This window comes from Nerophis lumbriciformis, linkage group LG02, assembly GCF_033978685.3.
Source record: "Nerophis lumbriciformis linkage group LG02, RoL_Nlum_v2.1, whole genome shotgun sequence".
NCBI classification, from domain to species: domain Eukaryota; kingdom Metazoa; phylum Chordata; class Actinopteri; order Syngnathiformes; family Syngnathidae; genus Nerophis; species Nerophis lumbriciformis.
The window spans coordinates 18,207,501-18,230,107 of NC_084549.2; the positions used below are offsets into that span (position 1 = coordinate 18,207,501).

General features: G+C 39.0%; 1 protein-coding gene across 2 annotated transcripts in view; it reads left to right on the forward strand.

The window, feature by feature from the left end:
* Positions 1–18,148, forward strand: part of zfand4 (zinc finger, AN1-type domain 4) — a 20,834-nt gene extending 2,686 nt beyond the window's left edge. For both annotated transcript variants that reach the window (XM_061950535.1, XM_061950618.1), the window contains exons 2-10: positions 4,343–4,676; positions 7,803–7,878; positions 8,396–8,463; positions 8,549–8,735; positions 8,822–8,960; positions 11,155–12,237; positions 13,298–13,352; positions 14,478–14,595; positions 17,393–18,148. In XM_061950535.1, coding sequence (XP_061806519.1) covers positions 4,493–4,676; positions 7,803–7,878; positions 8,396–8,463; positions 8,549–8,735; positions 8,822–8,960; positions 11,155–12,237; positions 13,298–13,352; positions 14,478–14,595; positions 17,393–17,528 — 2,046 coding nt within the window. In that variant the 5' untranslated portion in view covers positions 4,343–4,492 and the 3' untranslated portion in view covers positions 17,529–18,148. The remainder of the gene's footprint in view (positions 1–4,342; positions 4,677–7,802; positions 7,879–8,395; positions 8,464–8,548; positions 8,736–8,821; positions 8,961–11,154; positions 12,238–13,297; positions 13,353–14,477; positions 14,596–17,392) is intronic.
* Positions 18,149–22,607: the final 4,459 nt, after the last annotated feature.

Below are 22,607 nucleotides of genomic sequence, written 5' to 3' on the forward strand. Positions count from 1 at the left end.
GTTTATTGTACTATATATACATATATATATATATATATATATATAAGAAATACTTTAATTTCAGTGAATTCTAGCTATAAATATACTCCTACCCTTAACCCCGCCGCCCCAATCTCCCGAATTCGGAGGTCTCAAGGTTGGCAAGTATGGGCTGATGCAAATCTTCGTTGTCGGAAATGTTGAAATGTAATATTTATTCTACACATTTTTACAACATTGGAAAACATTAGTACATCAGACAACATATGTAATAACAAGTGTGTGTAAGAAATTGAAATGTGCCCCCTTTGGCCAAAATTAATTAAAAAAATTAATACATATGTATGCAGAGATACACTGTAATAGCTTGAAGTAAATAATGAAAAATAAAAACCACTTACAAACAAAAAATTCAACAAAAAAAAATTAACTAAAAGCAGTCTTTTTCTCACAATGTGTCGACTTTTTTCTTATAAAATTGGGAACAATTTCTCATATTCTTTCTGTAATATTGCAAAATTTTCTCGTAAAATTATTACTTTTTAATGCGAAAAGGTGACATTTGTAATACAAAATTCTGACTTTTATCACAATATTTTTGTTGTTGTAAAATAGGGAAATTTTTTGAATAAAATTATGACTTTTATTATAATACTGCCAAAGTTTTTCTTGTGAAATTGTGACCTTTTTCTTGTGAAATTCCAACTCATTTTTCCACAAGTTTTTTTTATATTTGCATAGTATGTATATATTATTAATGTTGTAAATACAAATCTTTAATATATCTAGAAAGGGTGGTCCTAAAGAGGTTGGCATTTTTTTGAGGTCTCAAGAAGGTAACAAATACAAGAGTGTTTGTGTGTGTGTGTATGTGTGTGTGTGTGCGAGCACGTGTGTATGTGTGTGTTCTTGTATTCCTACCCTTCTTGGAACATCAACAAGGAAAAGTACCTTCCATATGAGGACCGGTGGACAACAATTCATGGTCCCAATACTTAGAAGGTGAGATAACTCCTGGAAATTACTGGCGTTTAATGGCCAAAGGTATAGATGTGTGTGTCCAAGTTAAAGGAAACTGCAGGGTGTCTTCTTTTAATAGATTTATTACAATCTTTGGCAAGCTAGGTAATGCTTGCTGGATTTTCCGTCAATTTTATGAGGTTTTGACAAGTATGCTGAGGAGATGTACTGTCAACACTGCATTAGAAGGAGATAAAGGAGGTGAAAGCAGCTGAGCAGACCGGAGAATCATTTTCACAAGAACTCAAATAAAAGCCCCTTCACATATCAAAACATATTCATGGAGAATTATTGACAATGAGAATAATTTTTTAATTCTCAAATGTTAAACAAAAATCAGGCTTTAGCAAAAAGGGAACTTTTCTCATGTAGGGAAAAGGGCTGATGCTTGAGCAGTGGTTATTCCTATCTACTTCACTAATTATTTATGTTTTGAAATACTACATTCTGGTATCATGCGTGTAAATATTGTATCTGCTGATGGATGTTCTGTTGTTTTTGTAAAACAAAGACCATGGAACAATATCACTTCTCATCTAGGCTATGTTGAGACATTAAGGGGATTCAAAAATATGCTAAAATCATGGCTACTGCAGAATGAAATTGTTAATTTTTATGCCCGTGTGTAATTGTTTATGGTGCTGTTAAAGCACAATGTGTAGTGCTTGTACTGAATGTAGCCGTAAATGTGTGTGAGATATTAAAGGGGAACGGCACTTTTTTTTTGCATTGTGCCTATCGTTCACAATCATTATGAAAGACAAGAACACATCTTTTTTTTTTTTAGGATTTTAAAGAAAACGCTTACAAGATGCTGCTTATGGGAGTAAAACAACTTCAAAACCTTCCATCGTTTTATATACACACTGCAAGTATATATATAATGTAGTAACAGACACGTTTATTATTATATGTATTATGTACAATATTTACTGTATTTTGATCATTTCAATCAATTCTTATTTCTTCAGCACAGTGATTCCCATTTCCATAGCAGTGCACGTCGGTCTTCCGGCAACAAATGTGTGTTCCTACTTCCGTAAAAAAAGACGTGTGTGTGTTCCAATCATGGCAGAATTGATAACAGACAAAGAAGACAACAATTTTTTGGACAAATGACGATTCACAACCTTTTTTAAGCTGAATATATGGAGGATGAACTACTGCTTCTAGGAGCGAGCACACAGGAAGGGTGAGATGTTGGAGCAGACCGAAGTCGAGAGAGTTTGGTGAAAGTGACGTTGACGCTATAAATGCGCTGCTATTTCAACATAGAGTGCTTACCCAAATAAACCGGGAAAAAAAGTCCCCGGCCCGCTGGACCAAACACACAACTGTCCATCGAGTGAGTCACCCTTTAATATTGATCATGATACAAACAGCACTAACACTACATTACATATGCTGTCTGGCTAGCTGTGTACAGACAAAACATGAAATGTGGGCTAATACTTTACAGATATTATAGTATGATTGTTCATGTTTTTCAGTCAGTACAGATTGGTGTCCTGTCGCAGTGTTGTGCATTACAAACGCGTTTCATGTTGTCGTAAGTTGCTAGCTTTTACGGCTAATACGGAAGCACGCTGATATGTTACTACGCTAGAAAAAGAGTTCCTCTGTGTTCACTCTTACAATAACAATACTGCTACAGCTTGGTTATTATACAGGTTACAGAACGTAAATTTAGAATTGTTGACGTTTTTTAATGCATTTTTTAACGTGATTTAGAGAACTGATTGTTCCCATTAGCTGCATTGCTAGTCACCAAGAACGAGACGATTTTTACATGTTAGAATGTATAAAAAAAACTTTTGTCTTCTTGTGTCTCATAAGTATTGTGAACAATAGGCAACATTCCCCAAAAAGTGCAGTTCCTGTTTAATGATTGTGAGTTTTATTGTATATTGTTTGCTGCTGGTGATCTACATTTTGCCCAAGGACTGCGGTTGGCATCTGACTTTGTAGCTAAAACTTGCGCATACACAGCAACGTTGATTAGTGTGCGTTGTCCCTGTTCAATATAAACTAATTTAAAAAAGCAATATAATGTACGTCAAAATGACAAATATCGGTGCCGATAAGCAGGCGTTTTATACATGTTAATCTTTTATTTATATATATATATATATATATATATATATATATATATATGTATATATATATGTATATATATATATATATGTATATATATATATATATATATATATGTATATATATATATATATGTATATATATATATATATATATATATATATATGTATATATATATATATATGTATATATATATATATATATGTATATGTGTATATATGTATGTATATATATATATATATATATATATATATATATATATATATATATATATATGTATATATATATAAAAAACTATGTTCACCTAAAACTTGATTGCTCAGGTTTACAAAGTGTAAAAGAGGCTTGAAAAATGTCAAGAAAAAATATCTGTCAGACCTAAGCTACCTTCAGTTATGTCATGAGCACAGTTTGGAGTGAGCAGAAAATTAGGTTTTCTGCTAGCTTTTCTTGACCTCCGCAGCATTATGTTCTCTGAAAGGAGGCTCACTGTGTCACTTTGAAAGCCCCTGGCTCTGGACGCACAACACTTAAAATGTAAAAAGTCTGACAGCATGAGCCTTCCACTGACATTGTATCACCGAGACGCACGAGGCAATCTGCCAAAGTCTGTGGTCAGCCTGGCTTCAGTCTGCACTAAAAGGACTGGCTCCTGCAACACACCTGATATTGGAGTTTTGGCCAAGGCCTTACATGTGTCTCTAAATGTTTAATGAGGTGATTGTTTTTCACCTTCGCTAAGAAGGCTTTTTTTTCTGGAGTTCTGGAGCATGTATATATATCGCCCTATATATGCTCCAGAACTTAAAGAAAAGCTTCTCAGCAGAGGTGAAAGAGTACAATCATATTTTCATCATATTCTGCGGATTTGATGTTGTTGGCCAATTATGTGATTCTGTCCGTGGTTATGTTAATGCGGAAATCACCTGCTTTTTTGTTGATTTTAGCGATGACTGATTAGGCATACCAGACTGTGGAGCAACATTTACACCAAAGCATGTCCAATACATAAAATCTAAAAAGGCAAGGAGTGTGTTAACGGCCCATGTTAATGATTATTCTACAAAGGCCTCCCTTTTTTTTTTTATAAATTCCCTACGCCCAAAGAGAAGCCTGGTATTCTTTTGGTACACTTTTGTAAATGAAAGCAATTGGCTCCAATATGAGTAAATTATGAACTGCACAAAAAACCTCAATACAGTATCTGGAACTTATTATGACTTTTGTTATTTGTGTTTTACATTCACAGGTGTGGTCATCCCATCACATGATGTGTGACTGTTCCAAAGTCAGGAAGTCGAACCTGTCCCTCTCTCCCTCAGCTTGGGCCACACCCTCACGTTGGCTGTTTTCCTAAAGTCCTTGTCACCCTGCCCCCAAAGGAAAACCCTGAATCGAGATGACCGACAGGAAGGAGCCGCCCTTCTTCAATGACGACCGAGTGGGTGCTTTTCACTACAAGCTTCCTCTCTACGATCCCATGGAGCTTTTCATCGAGACGTTGACTGGGACGTGTTTCGAGCTACGAGTGTTGCCCTTTGAGGCCATCATTTCAGTCAAGGCCAAGATCCAAAGACTTGAAGGTAAAACAATCAAGCTCACCTTATAACGACTTAGCACACTTACTGTACACGCAAAGCTTTGTTTTGTCTGTGCATCATATGCCACATTGTTTACATAGCACATGGATTTATTTAGACAGTAGTGTGTGTATTCTACTGTCTGAATGTGCTACAAATACACTATCCACTATGGATGTTTAGATTTTATTTATGCTGCCTATTCAGGTACCAATCATCCATGAGTGAGATCGGTCATTACACATACCCGGTATCACATTTATTGTGTACAGTTTTAAATGTATTTATGATGAGTGCTACTAAGAGTATAACAATATCAGCACAATATTTAAACTATTTACTTATTATATTATATTAGATACAATTGTTTGATCAAAACAAAGTCAATAGGACACAATAACTAAACAAAATCGATGCTACCCTACGATCCACCCACTTAGTTGTTGTATACTGACTGTGACAATGCTGAACCACCAACAGTTATATTATCCTATCTTTTTAAACTTAATCTACCCATTCATTTTTTGTTAACAACCGCTTACTTTCTACTACAGTTGATGACAGAATTATTAGCCCTCCCATACATTTTTTTTATTTTTTATTAAGTATTTCCCAAGTGGTGTTAAAGAGAGCAATGCATTTTAAGACAGCCTTCCAAGGATCCTACTTTCATTTTGGATGCTTCCAATATTTGTACTTGACCACAGGACAAAAGTTATTTCACAAAAAACAAAAATGACTAGAGTCAAAATTGTTAGCCCCTTTAAAGACTCACAGCAGTTTTTTCGAGAGACAGCGAGTGTTGAAAGTCATGTGCTCTGGTTAATCAAACCTATTTGCAGTCATCACCAGTGAACACAGACTCTGTAAAAGGGACCTGCAGAGCAGTGCAGAAGACTCAGTTTACGCTGGATGATTCAGGACTCAGAAATCATCATGCCAAAAGCAAAATAAATCAGTTTAAACACGGGGAAAATAATAATTAATGTACACAAAGTAGAAGATGGATGCACAAAGTTATCACAGCGTTTCCAAGTGTCAAGAATTGGTGTGAGAAGTATCATCAAGAAATTCAAAGACAGTAACATAGTACAAAACTAGCCTGGCCGAGGTAGGTAAGGAACAATTTCAAAGACTCTGGAAAGAAAGCTAGAGAGGGATGTGTATAAGACCCCAGAACAACTGCCAAGACACAAGTGAATGACTTAGCCAAGTCTGGAATTGGAATCACTATAGTCCTGCACGGGAACGAACTGTGAGGCTGCAGAAGAAGAAAACCTCCACTTCTGCTACAAAGGCACCTTTGAGCCAGACCGAAGTATGTAAAGGACAACCTAGAGAAACACTCCATACTGGAAGCTTGTCCTTTGGTCAGATGAAAACAAAACGAGAGCTCTTTGGCCATCAAGACACTGCTTATGTTTGGAGAAAGAAGGGAGAGGCATACAACCGAAAGAACACGGTCCCCACAGTGAAACATGGTGGTTGGAGTATAATGCTGTGGAGTTGCTTCAGTGCATTTGGAACTAGGAATCTTGTCAAGGTGGAAGGAATCCTGAAGAAAGGATATCATAAGATCTTGGAGGAAAACCTCAAGCAATCAGCATCAAAACTGTGTATGAGTCGCCGCTTTGTCTTCCAAAATGATAACGACACAAAACATACGTCACTCCTTGTGAAGAACTACCTCCAGAGGGCCGAAGTGTTTATTATGTTATTGAATGGCCTGCACATAGCCCTGACTTGAATCCCATCGACAATCTTTCAGGAGAATTGAAGACCAAAGTCCATGGCAGGAGACTGTTAAATCTTGCAGAGCTTGAGAGGTTTGCCAGTGGTCTGGGATTGCTCAACAGGTGTGTGTGTAAAACTTGTGGAAAACTATAAAACAAGATTACAGGCTGTTATCCAGTAAAAATTAGCATCCGAGAGGCTAATCATTTTGACTCTGGTAAGTTTTGGTTTTCGTAAAATAACTTTGTTCCTGCGTGCAAATAATAATATTGGAAGCATCCAAAATGAAAGTAGGATGCTTGGAAAAACTGTGTTAAAAATGCGTTGCTCTCTTAAACAACACTTGGGAAATACTTAATAAAAATTAAATTTGCATGAAATGTCCTGAACTGTATAATGTGTTTTCATCTCTACTTCTTAAACTTTTCTAAGCACTTATTTCTTGGTTATCTCAGCTTGGCGTGTCAGCTCCTGGCTTTGTCTCTGTGTTCATTTAGGGTTTTGTCTTAATACTTGATAATTATACTCAAGCTATTAAGAAATTAACGTCTATGGATGTTCTTATTCATCCGGGTCATTGTATTCTCAGGACATTCAATCGGTCGCAACTGGACTGTTTTGGTTTGTCTTGGAAGACGTTTCAAACGCCTCTCACAATCTTAGACTTAGATTGGTCAGATAATATCTGACCACTTTCGGTCTATTAGCATGAACTGATGAAGCCTACTTGGATGAGAGGCGAAACGTCTTCTCGGACCAACCAAACAGTCCAGTTGCGATCAATTGAATGCCCTGAGAAATTAAGAAATGCAGTTTATTTGCGGTAATGGAGGTAATTATTAACTATGGGGAGCAGCTCCACGCTTTTTATGGAGATACACAATTAGCTGCTAGCTTGTCAGCCGGGGACTAAAAATAAATATTAGCTAGAGGTGATTGGCATTTAAATGTAATAACCCTCTGCAATGGAGATCACATACTTTTTCATAAAAGTGAGCCAGTATTATCTGTACCCGATCAATCGGCACATCCCTACTGGCCACTGCAACACTCAGGAAACGTGGGTGTGTGATCACTGCAGAGTAAATCTGTTTATGTGAAGAGGTATTTCAGTGTTTTATGGTGGAGCTTGGCTTAACTTCACTAGAACTCTTGTAATCAATCTGGTCTTCCTCAGTTTTTATCAGTTCATCATTTCTATAGTGCATCCAGCTTTATGCGGTGTGAGGTTCATATACTCACCTACAGTAAATGCTCGGTGAATAAGTCTGGTATTTGTTAAATACAGGTGGTCCACTTGCAGTATCGCTGCTCTGTCTGCAGGTGGCAGTCATTAATTATTTTTGGAGATGCCAGTTAACCTAATGTGCTCTGTGTTGTTTCCTCTGTTTGAAGGCATCCCAGTTACCCAGCAACACCTCATTTGGAACAACCTGGAGCTGGATGATGAACACTGTCTACACGATTATGGGTAAATTAAATGTTCTCCTTCATAACATGGACACCTAACCCACTGGGGTTGTTCAAGTGCTTGCAAGCAATATGTTGCACATATTTTATGTACCGGTAGTTACTCCGGCTTGCTCCCACCTCCAAAGACATGCACCTGGGGATAGGCTGATTGGCAACACTAAATTGGCCCTAGTGTGTGAATGTTGTCTGTCTATCTGTGTTGGCCCTGCGATGAGGTGGCGACTTGTCCAGGGTGTACCCCGCCTTCTGCCCGAATGCAGCTGAGATAGGCTCCAGGACCCCCCGCAACCCCAAAAGGGAAAACCGGTAGAAAATGGATGGATGGATTTTGGCAGGCTGTCAGTTGTTCAGATGTGGATTTCACAGTCAAACGTTGTGGTAATTAGATTACGATTACCAATTAGATTATGTGAATTTTAGCCTCAAATGCGTTCTTGTGTCCATTGTCTTCTTGAAAAAAGTAGTAGGTAGCACATTTTCTGCTGCATTAAAAGTCAGCATGTATGTTTTTGCAGCATTGCAGGGGGCTGCACTTTGAAGCTGGTCTTAGCTATGAGGGGAGGTCCAATCAACACCAGAAGGGGTAAGAAAAACCATTGGTTTCATGTCACCGTTGAACCAAATTATGCAGGTTTCCATTTGAGAAACTATTCTTTTTCTTTAACCAGTAACCGTGGAGGACACCGTCAAAGACATGGTTGAGCCGATGGAGGGCACAAAGGAGGAGGGTTGGGAGAAAAGCTTGGCCAGCAAACAGGTCACGTTTGTGGTCTATCGTGAGGGCGATCAACTCAACTTCTTCCGAGTGGTTGACAGGGGAGATGGTTCCCTGACTCCTCTGTCAGAATCTCTCAGGTCTGAAAACGACCACATACATAATAAATATAAATAGACAAGTTTAGAATATCCATCCTCATGGTTTTGTCTATCAATTTTTTCAGTGGCGGCTCAGTGTACAACATGTGTGCTGAGGATGGTGAGCGTTCTGCAGCTGCTCAGCAAAGCCTTGAAAATTCAATCACTATGAACAAAATGAAGCTGCTCAAGGCCAAGATGGAAGACATGAACCTTAACAAGAAGGTAGGCTTTTATTAGAATTTCAGCTGCATCCCATTTAGGAATTGGTCAGTGAAAACATAATGTGGCATTTGATATATTACTATACAGCGCATTTAATAATAGAGACAGTGCCTCACTGAGTGTGAAAGTCTCTGAACACCCCCCGCTCACACACACACAAACAGCTGTTATTATATGATACTATGATTGATGCTATCAAACGTCTAGCGCCAAAAAGAACATTTCCAAAAAAATTCTCTGAAAACTAAATTTTTGATTCCGAGTTCAATTTTTGGGTGTTAAAACTACAAAAGACAATGGTTGGGAGGGGTGCTGATGTCATCATGTAAACTGTAATAAAATAGGCTAATAGAAAGGCTAATGGTAAACGTGTTTATTGTTGTGTTTTTAATGATTATTTGTATCAACATTTCATCTTTTTCTTCTTACTTCGGCGTGGCTCGGTCAGTGGAGTGGCTGTGCCAGCAACCTGAGGGTTCCTGGTTCGATCCTAGAGCAAGACACCCCTGCTCTTGATGGGTGGTGGTTAGGGCCTTGCATGGCACCTCCTGCCATCAGTGTGTGAATGTGGAAATAGTGCCAAAGCGCTTTAAGTACCTTGAAGGTAGAAAAACGCTACACAAGTATAACCCATTTACCATTTACTTTATTTTTGCCGTTATGCTCTATTTTTTTGTTTTTTGTGTATTTTTCTTTTATACAATGTGCCATGGGTCCATAAAAAAATCTGCGTTCTGCACTTTGTACACCACTGATTTTCTTATTTCACCAGGAAGGCAAACAACAGAAGTGTCCCTAAGCTGGCTTTTCTTAGCCCCTTTACTTCCCCTTTTGCGACCGCTTGTCCAAAATGATCATAGTTATCATTATCGCTGCATTGTTGAATGTGTTTAGAAAGTAATTATACACGCATTGTAATCTTTTGACAACGTAATACATTTTTAAAAATAAAGAGACACGACTGGTAGATTATTTTGCATGTTTTGTATTTCTTATGCTTCACTGATAGTGTTTTAGTCTTAATATTTTATCTGTTCTAATTGCTAAGCGGGCAGCACAGTAGCACAGGGTTTAGTGCATGTGCCTCACTATACGAAGGTCCTGAGTAGTCCTGAGTTCAATCCCGGGCTCGGGATCTTTCTGTGTGGAGTTTGCATGTTCTCCCCGTGACTGCGTGGGTTCCCTCCAAAAACATGCACCTGGGGATAGGTTGATTGGCAACAGTAAATTGGCCCTAGTGTGTGAATGTGAGTGTGAATGTTGTCTATCTGTGTTGGCCCTGTGATGAGGTGGCGACTTGTCCAGGGTGTATCCCGCCTTCCGCCTGAATGCAGCTGAGATAGGCTCCAGCACCCCCCGCAACCCCAAAAGGGACAAGCGGTAGAAAATGGATGGATGGATGGATAATTGCTAAGCTTTTATTGTTTTAAATATCGGTTTGTACCGTAGCACTTTAAGATTTATTTAAATAACAAATAAATGTATTATTTCTGGCGGGCGTTGTGGCATCTTACTCTGTTCAGCAGTCATTGAACGTATCGTAAAAACACCTGTCATGTATAGTATAATCACTCTGTGCTAAGAGAGCACAGCTTTTAGGTTCAATGTGCACAATTTATAATCTTATTTACTCAGACAGCAATGTGCTTATGTACGTTTAGATCGGAGTATGCCATTTCCTAATGTGGAAAAGATGTTAATGTCGATTGTTTTCATGTTAGCAATAAAGCAAGCAAGCTGGCACCAGTCAGACCTTGAGTTGATTAAAGTGCATTTATCAGTCAGTTTTTCCATAATTTTAAGTTAAAACGGTAATACTAACCGGTAGGAAGTTTTACCGCGGTCATCATATTACCTTTTATTGTTATATCCCTACTGCACAGCAAACATGGCATCTGTAAGACTAACATGCTTCTGTATACAGTCGGGAGAAACTTCTAAACATTCAACATGTGCATTTATTTGTACAAAAAAGGGACTCTCCGCAGAGTACATAAACACACCTGGCCTCTAAATGAAGAAACACGGTATTGACAAAAAAAAAATCAATGCAGAGATCCTTTGTGTAACCTCCAAAATGTACTTCCTCTTTTGGTCATGTGTGCCAAGCTTCTTTTTGTGTGTGTAATTTTTCATAAAAACATGTTCAAAAACTGTTTTATTTGATCATCATGTGTTGGTCTTCATTTTACAGCCGAAGAAGTCGAGTAAGGCAAAGCCACGGCCACCAGTCCCTCCAGCGCCTTCCAGCACACGTCACCACCAACGCCTCCTGCGCTCCCTCCCTCAGATCAATAAGCCTCTCCAGTCCAATGGCCAACTACCTCCAATAGCGGACCAAGAGCTCCTAGATCCCTTTCCGCCCCCTGCTGCTGTGGCTGCTTCTTCCTACTTGTCCTTCCCTCGACGTCCGCCTCCCTCTGTCCCCTCGCCTTCCTGCTTTATGCTACAGGAGGAGGAGCCGTGGGAGACGTGCCCGCCGTTCACAAAAATCCGCCCCCCTCCCAAAGTATCCCGCCTGGACATTGGCAGCACAAGGTTGATGAGGGATTGTGTGTACCCTCAGCTCCCCCCGCTGTGCACCAGAGGCTCACCCGACGCCGCCTTTGACCCGGTGAAGCCGGTCGCAGAGGCACTTGGGATGAGGTTATTGGAAGAAGGGCTGGTGGCGCCGCCGCCAACCGCATTGTTTGGGGACCCTCTGAGTCTGGATTTGTCCGCTCAGCCCGAGGAGGCTTGTCAAGCCTTTGAGGTTGGGGCGCAGCTGTCCCCCTCCCCACTCAGTGCTTGGACACTCGGGCCCCGTGGTGACACCCTGACCAGCAGAGCAGATGTAACGCAGCTTAGCACTTCATTCCATTTAAGCCCCCCGTCGCCGTCACCTGCCTCCAGCTCCCTGAAACCCCGTTTGCAACCTTTTGACTCCGTGGTCGCCCTTCAAGCACAAGTAAAACAAGGCAGTTCATCAAGTCACCCAGCGCGCCTTCACGGTGTTAAAGTGGATTCACCGAGCAAGAGGCCAGAGCTTCTATCCAAGAGGGAAGCCAGGTGCATCACGAAGATGGCGAATCAAGCTTGCAGAGAGCAACTGGGCGACTCTGAGCTTCTTTCTGCAAGGCCCGTAGACGGCCACAGTGGAAGGAGAGGAATGGGGGCGCCACTGGCTCCTGCTACTACCATAGGACAGAGCATCCTCGGCTCCAGTCCGCCAGGACCCCTCCAGGATGATGCAGCGCGGCAAACGTCATCTTTGCACCGAGTGGCAGCCTTGCACACGGTGAGAGCAGAGGCTATTATTTAGGAATTACAGCAATTGCATTCAAAATTGATCTACCGCTATTGTAAATTACATTTAGTTTCAAAATGCACTAAGTTGAAAAAAGACAAATACTAATAATCTGTTTATTTTTGTTAGTTAATTCCATTAGGTTGTTTAGTTTGGTTATTGTAAACTATTGAAATGTTGCAAATAATATAATGTGTTTATTTATTAAATGATGTTAGTCCAACTGCAATTCTACAAGGAAAAAAGGAGCTCACGGTCCATAGAATATCATGGCATGGACTAGGGATGTGCCAATCGATCGGCCAACAATCAGTATTGGACAATTTTGGTGGGAAAAGCATGTGATTGACACTGCATTAATGCATTTTATTGCGGATCACAAACGCTGATCCCCTCTGGCTGACGCTGTATTTATTTTTAGTCCTCCAGCTAACAAGCAGCTAGCAGCTAATTATAAAAATATATACTGTATATGGAATATAAACTACATTTCATTGTAGCTTTACTACTGGCGGATGAGACAGAACATGTTACACACAGAGGAAGAGAAAAAGGAACTTGTTTTTAAATATTGTGTTTATATTGTTAAACTGCCTATAGCACTCACTATAAATAAAGAGAAACATTTACAGTTAATACATGTGATCGGTATTGGTATTGGCCGATATCACCCATGGTTGATCGGTATCGGAATCCGCAGCTTAAAATCCTGATTGGAACATCCCTAGCACGGACATTTATGCTTTTGAATAATTATGAATAATTGATTGGGAAGTATAGAATGATATACTCTCTAAATTACAGTAATTCAAGTGCTGAAAAGTGATAGGATGTTGCCAAACGTAACGTAAATGCTGCGCAAGACTTTCTGAAGGTAATGAAATTCAATATTTTTAAATGGCTGATCTCAACCCAGAAAAAAACTGTATTTTCACATTGCTTTAAAATAACCAGGATAAAAATGCAAAAAAAAAAAAGCCTTCATGATTATTTTATCATCTTTATGATTTTTTATTGATTGCCTCCAAAATATTTCACATTCTCTTCTTAGATCAACAAAGGTCTGGCACCAGGTAGGGGAGTCCCGTCGCCATTTGGGAGGATAGGTAAGACCTCGACCCACGACTCGGCACACATTCGCTTGAGGTAGATGAGTTATTAAATTAAGTGCTAAGTATTTAAGGACTGCAAAGATTAATCGATTAAATTGATTAGGAAAAAAGCTTTGATTTATATTATGTTGTTTCAATTGATCGTTTTAGTGTAAGTTATAAAAAAAAAAACTGGACTATATAAAAAGAGGTAAAACAAGTTGAATAGAAGGTAGAAGTTTATAGAATAAGTGAATTAAAGGTAAAATGGGGTAAATGAAGATAAACAGGTTAATAAAATATAAATAAAAGTTAAACAAGTAAATATATGGTAAATGGGTTATACTTGTATAGCGCTTTTCTACCTTCACCAAGGGTGAAGTGTCTTGCTCATGGACACAACGGATGTAAATAAAATAAAGAAGGAATATAGAAGGTAAACAAAGATTAAACAAGGTAAAATACAGTCAAGTAAGGTAAATAGGAGGTATACAAAGGAATATAGAAGGTAAACAAAGGAATATGGAAGGTAAAACAAGGTAAAGACAGTCAAAAAATGTAAATAGAAGGTAATGAAAGTTATTTCGAGTACATTACTATTTTCCCTAAAATACGCATTGAGGATATAAAGTGGGTTTTAACCAAATACAATATAGTAATCGCACAAAATAATTGAGAGCCCTAAAGTATTTATTGCTGCTGAAGGCACACTCCTCCATGTTTGATCTGTGTAATGTGGTGTCGACTGAATGGTGATGGTAAACCAAAAAAATGTCACTAACAAAACATCCAATCAGTCGCTGTCATGTCAGCACCTGTAGATCCCCTTTGGACAGTGTACTGCACGTCTCCATGCACCAATAAGTATATTTTTGTTGCAGATCAAAGTGCACAAAAGAAAACAATCCTGTCAAGCAAAATGTTATTCCCCTAACTAACCACACAGCGAACATAATGTTATTATCCTTCCAGCATGGTTTTTTTTTACTTCCTCTTACTGCTTATGTCCAAGTCTAATCTTGAATTGATTAAATAACATGGAAGTTATGCTGCATGCCGACGGCTGCAATGCAGGCAGTACTTCAGGCAAGGCAGATTCTTCCATTATTTTTTTTCTTCTAAGTTTTTCTCTTCTTGAAGGAACTCCGACATACCACCTACCTCCGGTCAAGGCCCCTACAGGCACCAAGAAAAAGAGTTTCAATCACTGCTTCCTCTGTGGCAAGAAGACTGGGCTGGCCACCAGCTATGGGTGCAGGTATGTCTCTGAATCTAATGCATGCCCTTAAATCTCAGGGTGTTCAATCCATAGCAACTGGACTGTTTCACCTCTCATCAGAGTAGGCTTCATCAGTTCATGCTCAGACTTAGATTGGTCAGATCTAGTCTTAGACTTAGATTGGTCTGATCAAGTCTTAGACTTAGATTGGTCAGCACCAGTCTTACAATTAGATTGGTCAGATCTACTCTTAGACTTAGATTGGTCAGATAAAGTCTTAGAATTAGATTGGTCAGATCTACTCTTAGACTTGGATTGGTCAGATCTAGTCTTCGACTTAGATTGGTCAGCACTAGTCTTCGACTTAGATGGGTCAGATCAAGTTTTAGAATTAGATTGGTCAGAGCTACTCTACTCCTAGACTTAGATTGGTCAGATCTAGTCTTCGACTTAGATTGGTCAGCACTAGTCTTCGACTTATATGGGTCAGATCAAGTTTTAGAATTAGATTGGTCAGAGCTACTCCTAGACTTAGATTGGTCAGATCTAGTCTTAGACTTAGATTGGTCAGATCTACTCTTAGACTTAGATTGGTCAGATCTAGTCTTAAAATTAGATTGGTCAGATCTACTCTTAGACTTAGATTGGTCAGATCAAGTCTTAGAATTAGATTGGTCAGAGCTACTTTCAGACTTAGATTGGTCAGAGCTACTTTTAGACTTAGATTGGTCAGAGCTACCATTAGACTTAGATTGGTCAGATCTACTCTTACACTCAGATTGGTCAGATCTACTCTTAGACTTAGATTGGTCTGATCAAGTCTTAGACTTAGTTTGGTCAGCACCAGTCTTACAATTAGATTGGTCAGATCTACTCTTAGACTTAGATTGGTCGGATAAAGTCTTAGAATTAGATTGGTCAGATCTACTCTTAGACTTAGATTGGTCAGATCTACTCTTGGACTTGGATTGGTCAGATCTAGTCTTCGACTTAGATTGGTCAGCACTAGTCTTCGACTTAGATTGGTCAGCACTAGTCTTCGACTTAGATGGGTCAGATCAAGTTTTAGAATTAGATTGGTCAGAGCTACTCCTAGACTTAGATTGGTCAGATCTAGTCTTAGACTTAGATTGGTCAGATCTACTCCGAGACTTAGATTGGTCAGATCTACTCTTAGACTTAGATTGGTCAGATCTAGTCTTAAAATTAGATTGGTCAGATCTACTCTTAGATTTAGATTGGTCAGATCAAGTCTTAGAATTAGATTGGTCAGAGCTACTTTTAGACTTAGATTGCTCAGATAAAGTCTTAGAATTAGATTGGTCAGATATACTTAGACTTAGATTGGTCAGATCTACTCTTGGACTTGGATTGGTCAGATCTAGTCTGAGACTTAGATTGGTCAGATCAAGTCTTAGAATTAGATTGGTCAGAGCTACTTTTAGACTTAGATTGGTCAGATCTACTCTTAGACTTAGATTGGTCAGATCTAGTCTTAAAATTAGATTGGTTAGATCAAGTCTTAGAATTAGATTGGTCAGAGCTACTTTTAGACTTAGATTGGTCAGAGCTACTTTTAGACTTAGATTGGTCAGATCAAGTCTTAGAATTAGATTGGTCAGAGCTACTTTTAGAATTAGATTGGTTAGAGCTACTTTTAGACTTAGATTGGTCAGATCTAGTCTTAGACTTAGATTGGTCAGATCAAGTTTTAGAATTAGATTGGTCAGAGCTACTCCTAGACTTAGATTGGTCAGATCTAGTCTTAGACTTAGATTGGTCAGATATAGTCTTAGACTTAAATTGGTCAGATCTACTCTTAAAATTAGATTGGTCAGATCTACTCTTAGACTTAGATTGGTCAGATCAAGTCTTAGAATTAGATTGGTCAGAGCTACTTTTAGACTTAGATTGGTCAGAGCTACTCTTTGACTTAGATTGGTCAGATCTACTCTTAGACTTAAATTGGTCAGATCTACTCTTAAAATAAGATTGGTCAGATCTACTCTTAGACTTAGATTGGTCAGATCAAGTCTTAGAATTAGATTGGTCAGAGCTACTTTTAGATTTAGATTGGTCAGAGCTACTCTTCGACTTAGATTGGTCAGATCTACTCTTAGACTCAGATTGGTCAGATCTACTCTTAGACTTAGATTGGTCGGATCTAGTCTGAGACTTAGATTGGTCGAATCTAGTCTGAGACTTAGATTGGTCGGATCAAGTCTTAGACTTAGATTGGTCGGATCTAGTCTGAGACTTAGATTGGTCGGATCAAGTCTTAGACTTAGCTGGGTCAGATCTAGTCTAGCTGCTGGTGCCAAAACCCCAAATATTATTACTGCAAAATGAGGAGGGTGTGCCTTGGCAAGGATAGTTTTGCCCTATGGTCGTGAGAAAATCAACTGATGCAAACGAGCAGTCCTACCTGTCAAAGCCAACGACCGTCGTCGAAGTGTAAATTCCCCTTTTTAGCATTGAGGTATTGTGTGACTACTACCATTCAGTTGTAAACAAATGGCCTTCTGCTCACCTTCTGTGACCAGAAGGTTTTTAACTCCTGTTATTTGTTGGAAGCTAAATTGCAGACTTTTTAGGAATGGTTGAAAGGACAGTGTTGTATGTGGGAGACAGGTGGTGTCGCAGACTGCCTCCTCTGTTCAAGGATGTTTTTTCAACCTTGACATCGATGTCTTCCCTCGAAAGAGGAGTGCGGGAAGCCATCTGTGTCCTATTTAGTCCCCCTCCAGCCCCATAAGAAGATAGCTATAAATAAAGGAATGCTATTTATAGATCTGACTTGATCTTCCCAAAAATATCTCTGGTTGGAATCTCTCAGGTGCGGTAGCAACTTCTGCGCCACTCACCGCTATGCAGAAACACACGACTGCTCTTACGACTACAAGAGCACGGGGAGACGATTCCTGCAAGACACCAACCCTCTCATCAGCGCTCCCAAGCTGCCTAAGATCTAGAATCTTCCAGCGTCTCCTGTTAAAAGGACACATTTTTATAAAGCTTCCAGACTTTTGACGGACTAAATGGAAGGGTCTTACTCACCATTGTGTGCTTTGTCCCTCCACAGTCAAGTTGACTTCAGACTGAAGTTCAGAAAAACATGAGTGGATCAAGTGAAACCTTTTCTCATGCATGGACGTCGGGTTATGTCAAATGTCTGCCGCATGTTCCGACAATTTCCATTTTGGCAGCCTTTACGGAAAAACAATATAGAACCGCTGATTGATTTTTGCTCGGACACGTTTGGACCAGTTGCACTTTAGAACATTTGTATTATTCCGATCATGAGCTGAAGGATCTTTTTATCGCCATTTCTGTGTTGTCGTCTTGTCTCACTACTTGTGCACATATAGTTTTCCTTAAAAGAGAACAACAAGTTATTTAAAGTCAAGTTTGAATTGCTAATGTTTGTCGGTGTGAATGCTGTAATGTTTTAACTGTGTATGGTATTGGGGGTTAGCTAAATGTCAGTTTTAGTACGGACGCCATAAGGATCTTTTCTGTCTTTTTTACGCTATTGAACGCTGTGCTCATTTTTGCGGGGCTTGGATCTAATAAATTTCTTTTCCATACTTAAGCATTTTGTCAGCAACGTTACTGTTAACATTCAAGAGTTTTTCACAGGATAAACATCAAAATTAAAAGGTCCGACAAACCCCAAAACCAGTCAAGTTGGCACGTTGTGTAAATCGCACATGAATAGACTGCAAAGACAAGATATTTAACGTTCGAACTGGAAAACCTGGTTATTTTTTGCAAATATTAGCTCATTTAGCATTTGATGCCTGCAACATGTTTCAAAAAAGCTGGCACAAGTGGCAAAAAAGACTGAGAAAGTTGAGGAATGCTCATCAAACCCTTATTTGGAACATCCCACAGGTGAACAGGCTAATTGGGAACAGGTGGGTGCCATGATTGGGTATAAAAGTAGATTCCATGAAATGCTCAGTCATTCACAAACAAGGATGGGGCGAGGGTCAGCACTTTGTGAAAAAAATGCGTGAGCAAATTCTCCCAACAGTTTAAGAACAACATTTCTCAACAAGCTTTTGCAAGGAATTTAGGGATTTGGATTGATTGAGACTTTTATTAGTAGGTTGCGCAGTGAAGTACATATTCCGTACAATTGACCACTAAATGGTAACACCCGAATAAGTTTTTCAACTTGTTTAAGTCGGGGTCCACTGATTGATTCATGATACAGATATATACTATCAGATATATACTATCTGGGATTTCACCACCATAAAAAGGTTCAGAGAATCTGGAAAAATCACTGTATGTAAGCAATGATATTATGGACATTCGATCCCTCAGGCGGTGCTGCATCAAAAAGCGACATCAGTGTGTAAAGGATATCACCACATGGGCTCGGGGGACACTTAGGAAAACCACTGTCAGTAACTACAGTTTGTCGCTATATCTGTAAGTGCAAGTTAAAACTGTACTATGCAAAGCGAAAGCCATTTATCAACAACACCCAGAAACACTGCCGGCTTCGCTGGGCCCGAGCTCGTCTAAGATGGACTGATGCAATCTTTAAAAGTGTTCTGTGGTCTGACGAGTCCACATTTCAAATTGTTTTTTGGAAACTGTGGACGTCGTGTCCTCCGGAACAAAGAGGAAAAGAACCATCCGGATTGTTATAGGCGCAAAGTTCAAAAGCCAGCATCTGTGATGGTATGGGTAACTTACACATCTGAAAGGTACATACAGGTTTTGGAGCAACATATGTTGCCATCCAAGCAATGTTATCATGGACGCCCCTGCTTATTTCAGCAAGACAGTGCCAAGCCACATGTTACAACAGCGTGGCTTCTTAGTGAAAGAGTGCGGGTACTAGACTGGCCTGCCTGTAGTCCAGACCTGTCTGCCATTGAAAATGTGTGGCGCATTATGAAGCCTAAAATACCACAACGGAGACCCTCGGACTGTTGAACAACTTAAGCTGTACATCAAGCAAGAATGGGAAAGAATTCCACCTGAAAAGCTTCAAAAATTGGTGTCCTCAGTTCCCAAACATTTACTGAGTGTTGTTAAAAGGAAAGGCCATGTAACACAGTGGTAAAAATGCCTAAGTTTCTCAGTTCGAACGTGAAATATCTTGTCTTTGTACTCTATTCAATTGAATATAAGTTGAAAAGGATTTGCAAATCATTGTATTCTGTTTTTATTTACGATTTACACAACGTGCCAACTTCACTGGTTTTGGGTTTTGTACGTGTGAGACACCAACGTAATGTTTCAGCAATCTCTTTGATCTTAATCTCCATCTCGCTTGTACCGTGGCCACAAATCAGTCAGCCACAAACCACATCAAGTCATACCTCAAACCAAAGCATCTGGAAAAAACTTCCCAGATATTTTAAGTATTTTCCTCAATATTCCCTTGCATGCTTACAAAAAAAAAAAAAACCTTTGCTCACAGCTTTGTCAATGACAGTCACTAAAAATAATTTTTTGCAGGTGAACTTTTCCGCTCTTGAATTAAATATCTGTTTGCTAATCATGACTCATTCTTGACGCGCTCGTTGCTTAGCGACAAGCTTGACATTTTCCTTGTATACAAAATAAAGGTGGTTAACATGTCTGGTTGTGTTTATCACAAAAGTAGATAACGGTGCATCGGGAAAGTATTCACAGCACATTCCCCACATTTTATGTTCCAGTCTTATTCCAAAATAGAATACATTGATTTTGCAGACAATACCCCATAATGACTGTGATTTGTGCTAATTTGTTGAAAATATAAGGTATTTTATAGCCTTTTGTCAATACTTTGTTGGTGCACTTTTGGCAGCCATTACAACCTCAAGTCTTTTTTAATATGATGCCGCAATAAAGAATGTCTGGAGGAAACCAGGCACCGCTCATCACCGGGCCAATACCATCCCTACAGTGACGCATGGTGGTGGCAGCATCATGCTGTGGGGATGTCTTTCAGTGGCAGAAACTGGGACACAATAGTCAGGATAGAGGGAAAGATGAATGCAGCAATGTACAGAGACATCCTGGTTAAAAAAAACAAACAAGGCTTTTTAATCCAATCTGATGGAGCTTGGAAGTTGTCACCGAGAGGAATGGGCAAAAGATACGGTATCTATTACAGCCTCAAGGGAGTCTCTCCCCGGAAGTCCCGCCCCCCATCCAAAGCCATTGGCTAACACCCCGTAGTCAGCCTCTACAATATTGTGATTGTATGGAACATCGAATATTGGCGAGCTGACAGTGATTTAAATCACTTTAGCTATTTTCATTTTGCCTTGGATATTGTCCTAACTTAATTCCTGTTTGTACATTAATGGTTCTGATGGTCTTTTATTTTTAAAACACATTTTCATATCCGTTTCTTTATTTTTTGGGATGTTTAATATTTACTTTTGTTTACAATATCCTCAACTGTCGTTGGTGAGGAAAATTGAGTTGGGATTTCCAATTTATTCTTAGAGGCGTTTTTTGGGGGGATATTTTCTTCCAGGTTTGGTCCATCCAGCCATCCATTTTCTACCGCGTGTCCCTTTCGGGGTCTCGGTATTTACAAAATACAGTAGGAAGGGATTTAATTCGTCGCTGTTTGCCTGACATATGAAACGGGACAAATTGCAGGGTGCACTATGCACTTTAGCCACTAGATGGAATTGTAAATAATGTAAATAATACACCCTGATGATTATCTTGTGTGATGACTGTATTATAATGATAGTATATATCTGTATCATGAATCAATTTAAGTGGAGCCCGACTTAAACAAGTTGAAAAATGTATTCGGGTGTTACCATTTAGTGGTCAATTGTACGGCATATGTACTTCACTGTGCAACCTACTAATAAAAGTCTCAATCAATCAATGGCAGTAAAGTGTTAAATATCTCAAAGTACCAGTAGAGTGGGAAAAAAACAAGTTGACTTTATACCAGGGGTGTCAAAGTCATTTTAGATCGGGGGCCACATGGAGAAAAATCTACTCCCAAGTGGGCCGGACTGGTAAAATCACGGCACGATAACTTAGAAATAAAGACAACTTCAGATTGTTTCCTTTGTTTACAAAATACAACAAGCACATTCTGAAATTGTACAAATCATAATGTTTTTTTTTTTTAACACTTACATGTTGCGGTTAATAGTATTCTATCTTTGTCGTTTTTTACATTTTCTGAATAAATGTTCATCAGTCAACTCATTGGTGTTCATTTTCAATCCATCAAGATAAAAAAATGATATCAAAATCAAATTACAGGATGTTATTTATGTAGTTCGACTGATGTACTAACATGTGCTTTATTTTGTACATATGTAGCATATTCTACAAAGATACAAATAATTGCTATTGCGACATCCAGTGGACACATTTAGAACAGCAGTTTCTTTCATTCAAAAATTTCAGGTTGATTTTTATACTTGGCAAACTCATTTCGCGGGCCGGATAAAACCTGTTCGCGGGCCTAAGCCGGCCCTCAGGCCGTACGTTTGACACCCCTGATTAATATGCCTATTAGTGTTTCATTGTATCCATGAAACCATATATATATATATATATACAGGGGCGCCGCTAGGGATTTTGGGCCCCATGAAAAGAATCTTTACAAGGCCCCCAACACTGTCATTATTTTTTCTGTATTATAATTTCATCATCATTAGGGGCCTCTCTAGGCCCCCCTCCATCATGGGCCCCTAGAATCCGTCTCCTTTACCCCCCCTTTTCGGCGCCCCTGTATATATATATATGTATATATATATATATATATATATATATATAGGCTGACTGAACTTTTGGCCTTTTGTGATGTTTAGACGGTATTTTTGCATATATATATATATATATATATATATATATATATATATATATATATATATATATATATACAGCCTTTGTGTTAGATGTAAATATAAATGGAATACAATGATTTGCAAATCATTTTCAACCCATATTCAGTTGAATATGCTACAAAGACAACATATTTGATGTTCAAACTCATAAACCTTTTTTTTTTTTTGCAAATAATCATTAACTTTAGAATTTGATGCCAGCAACACGTG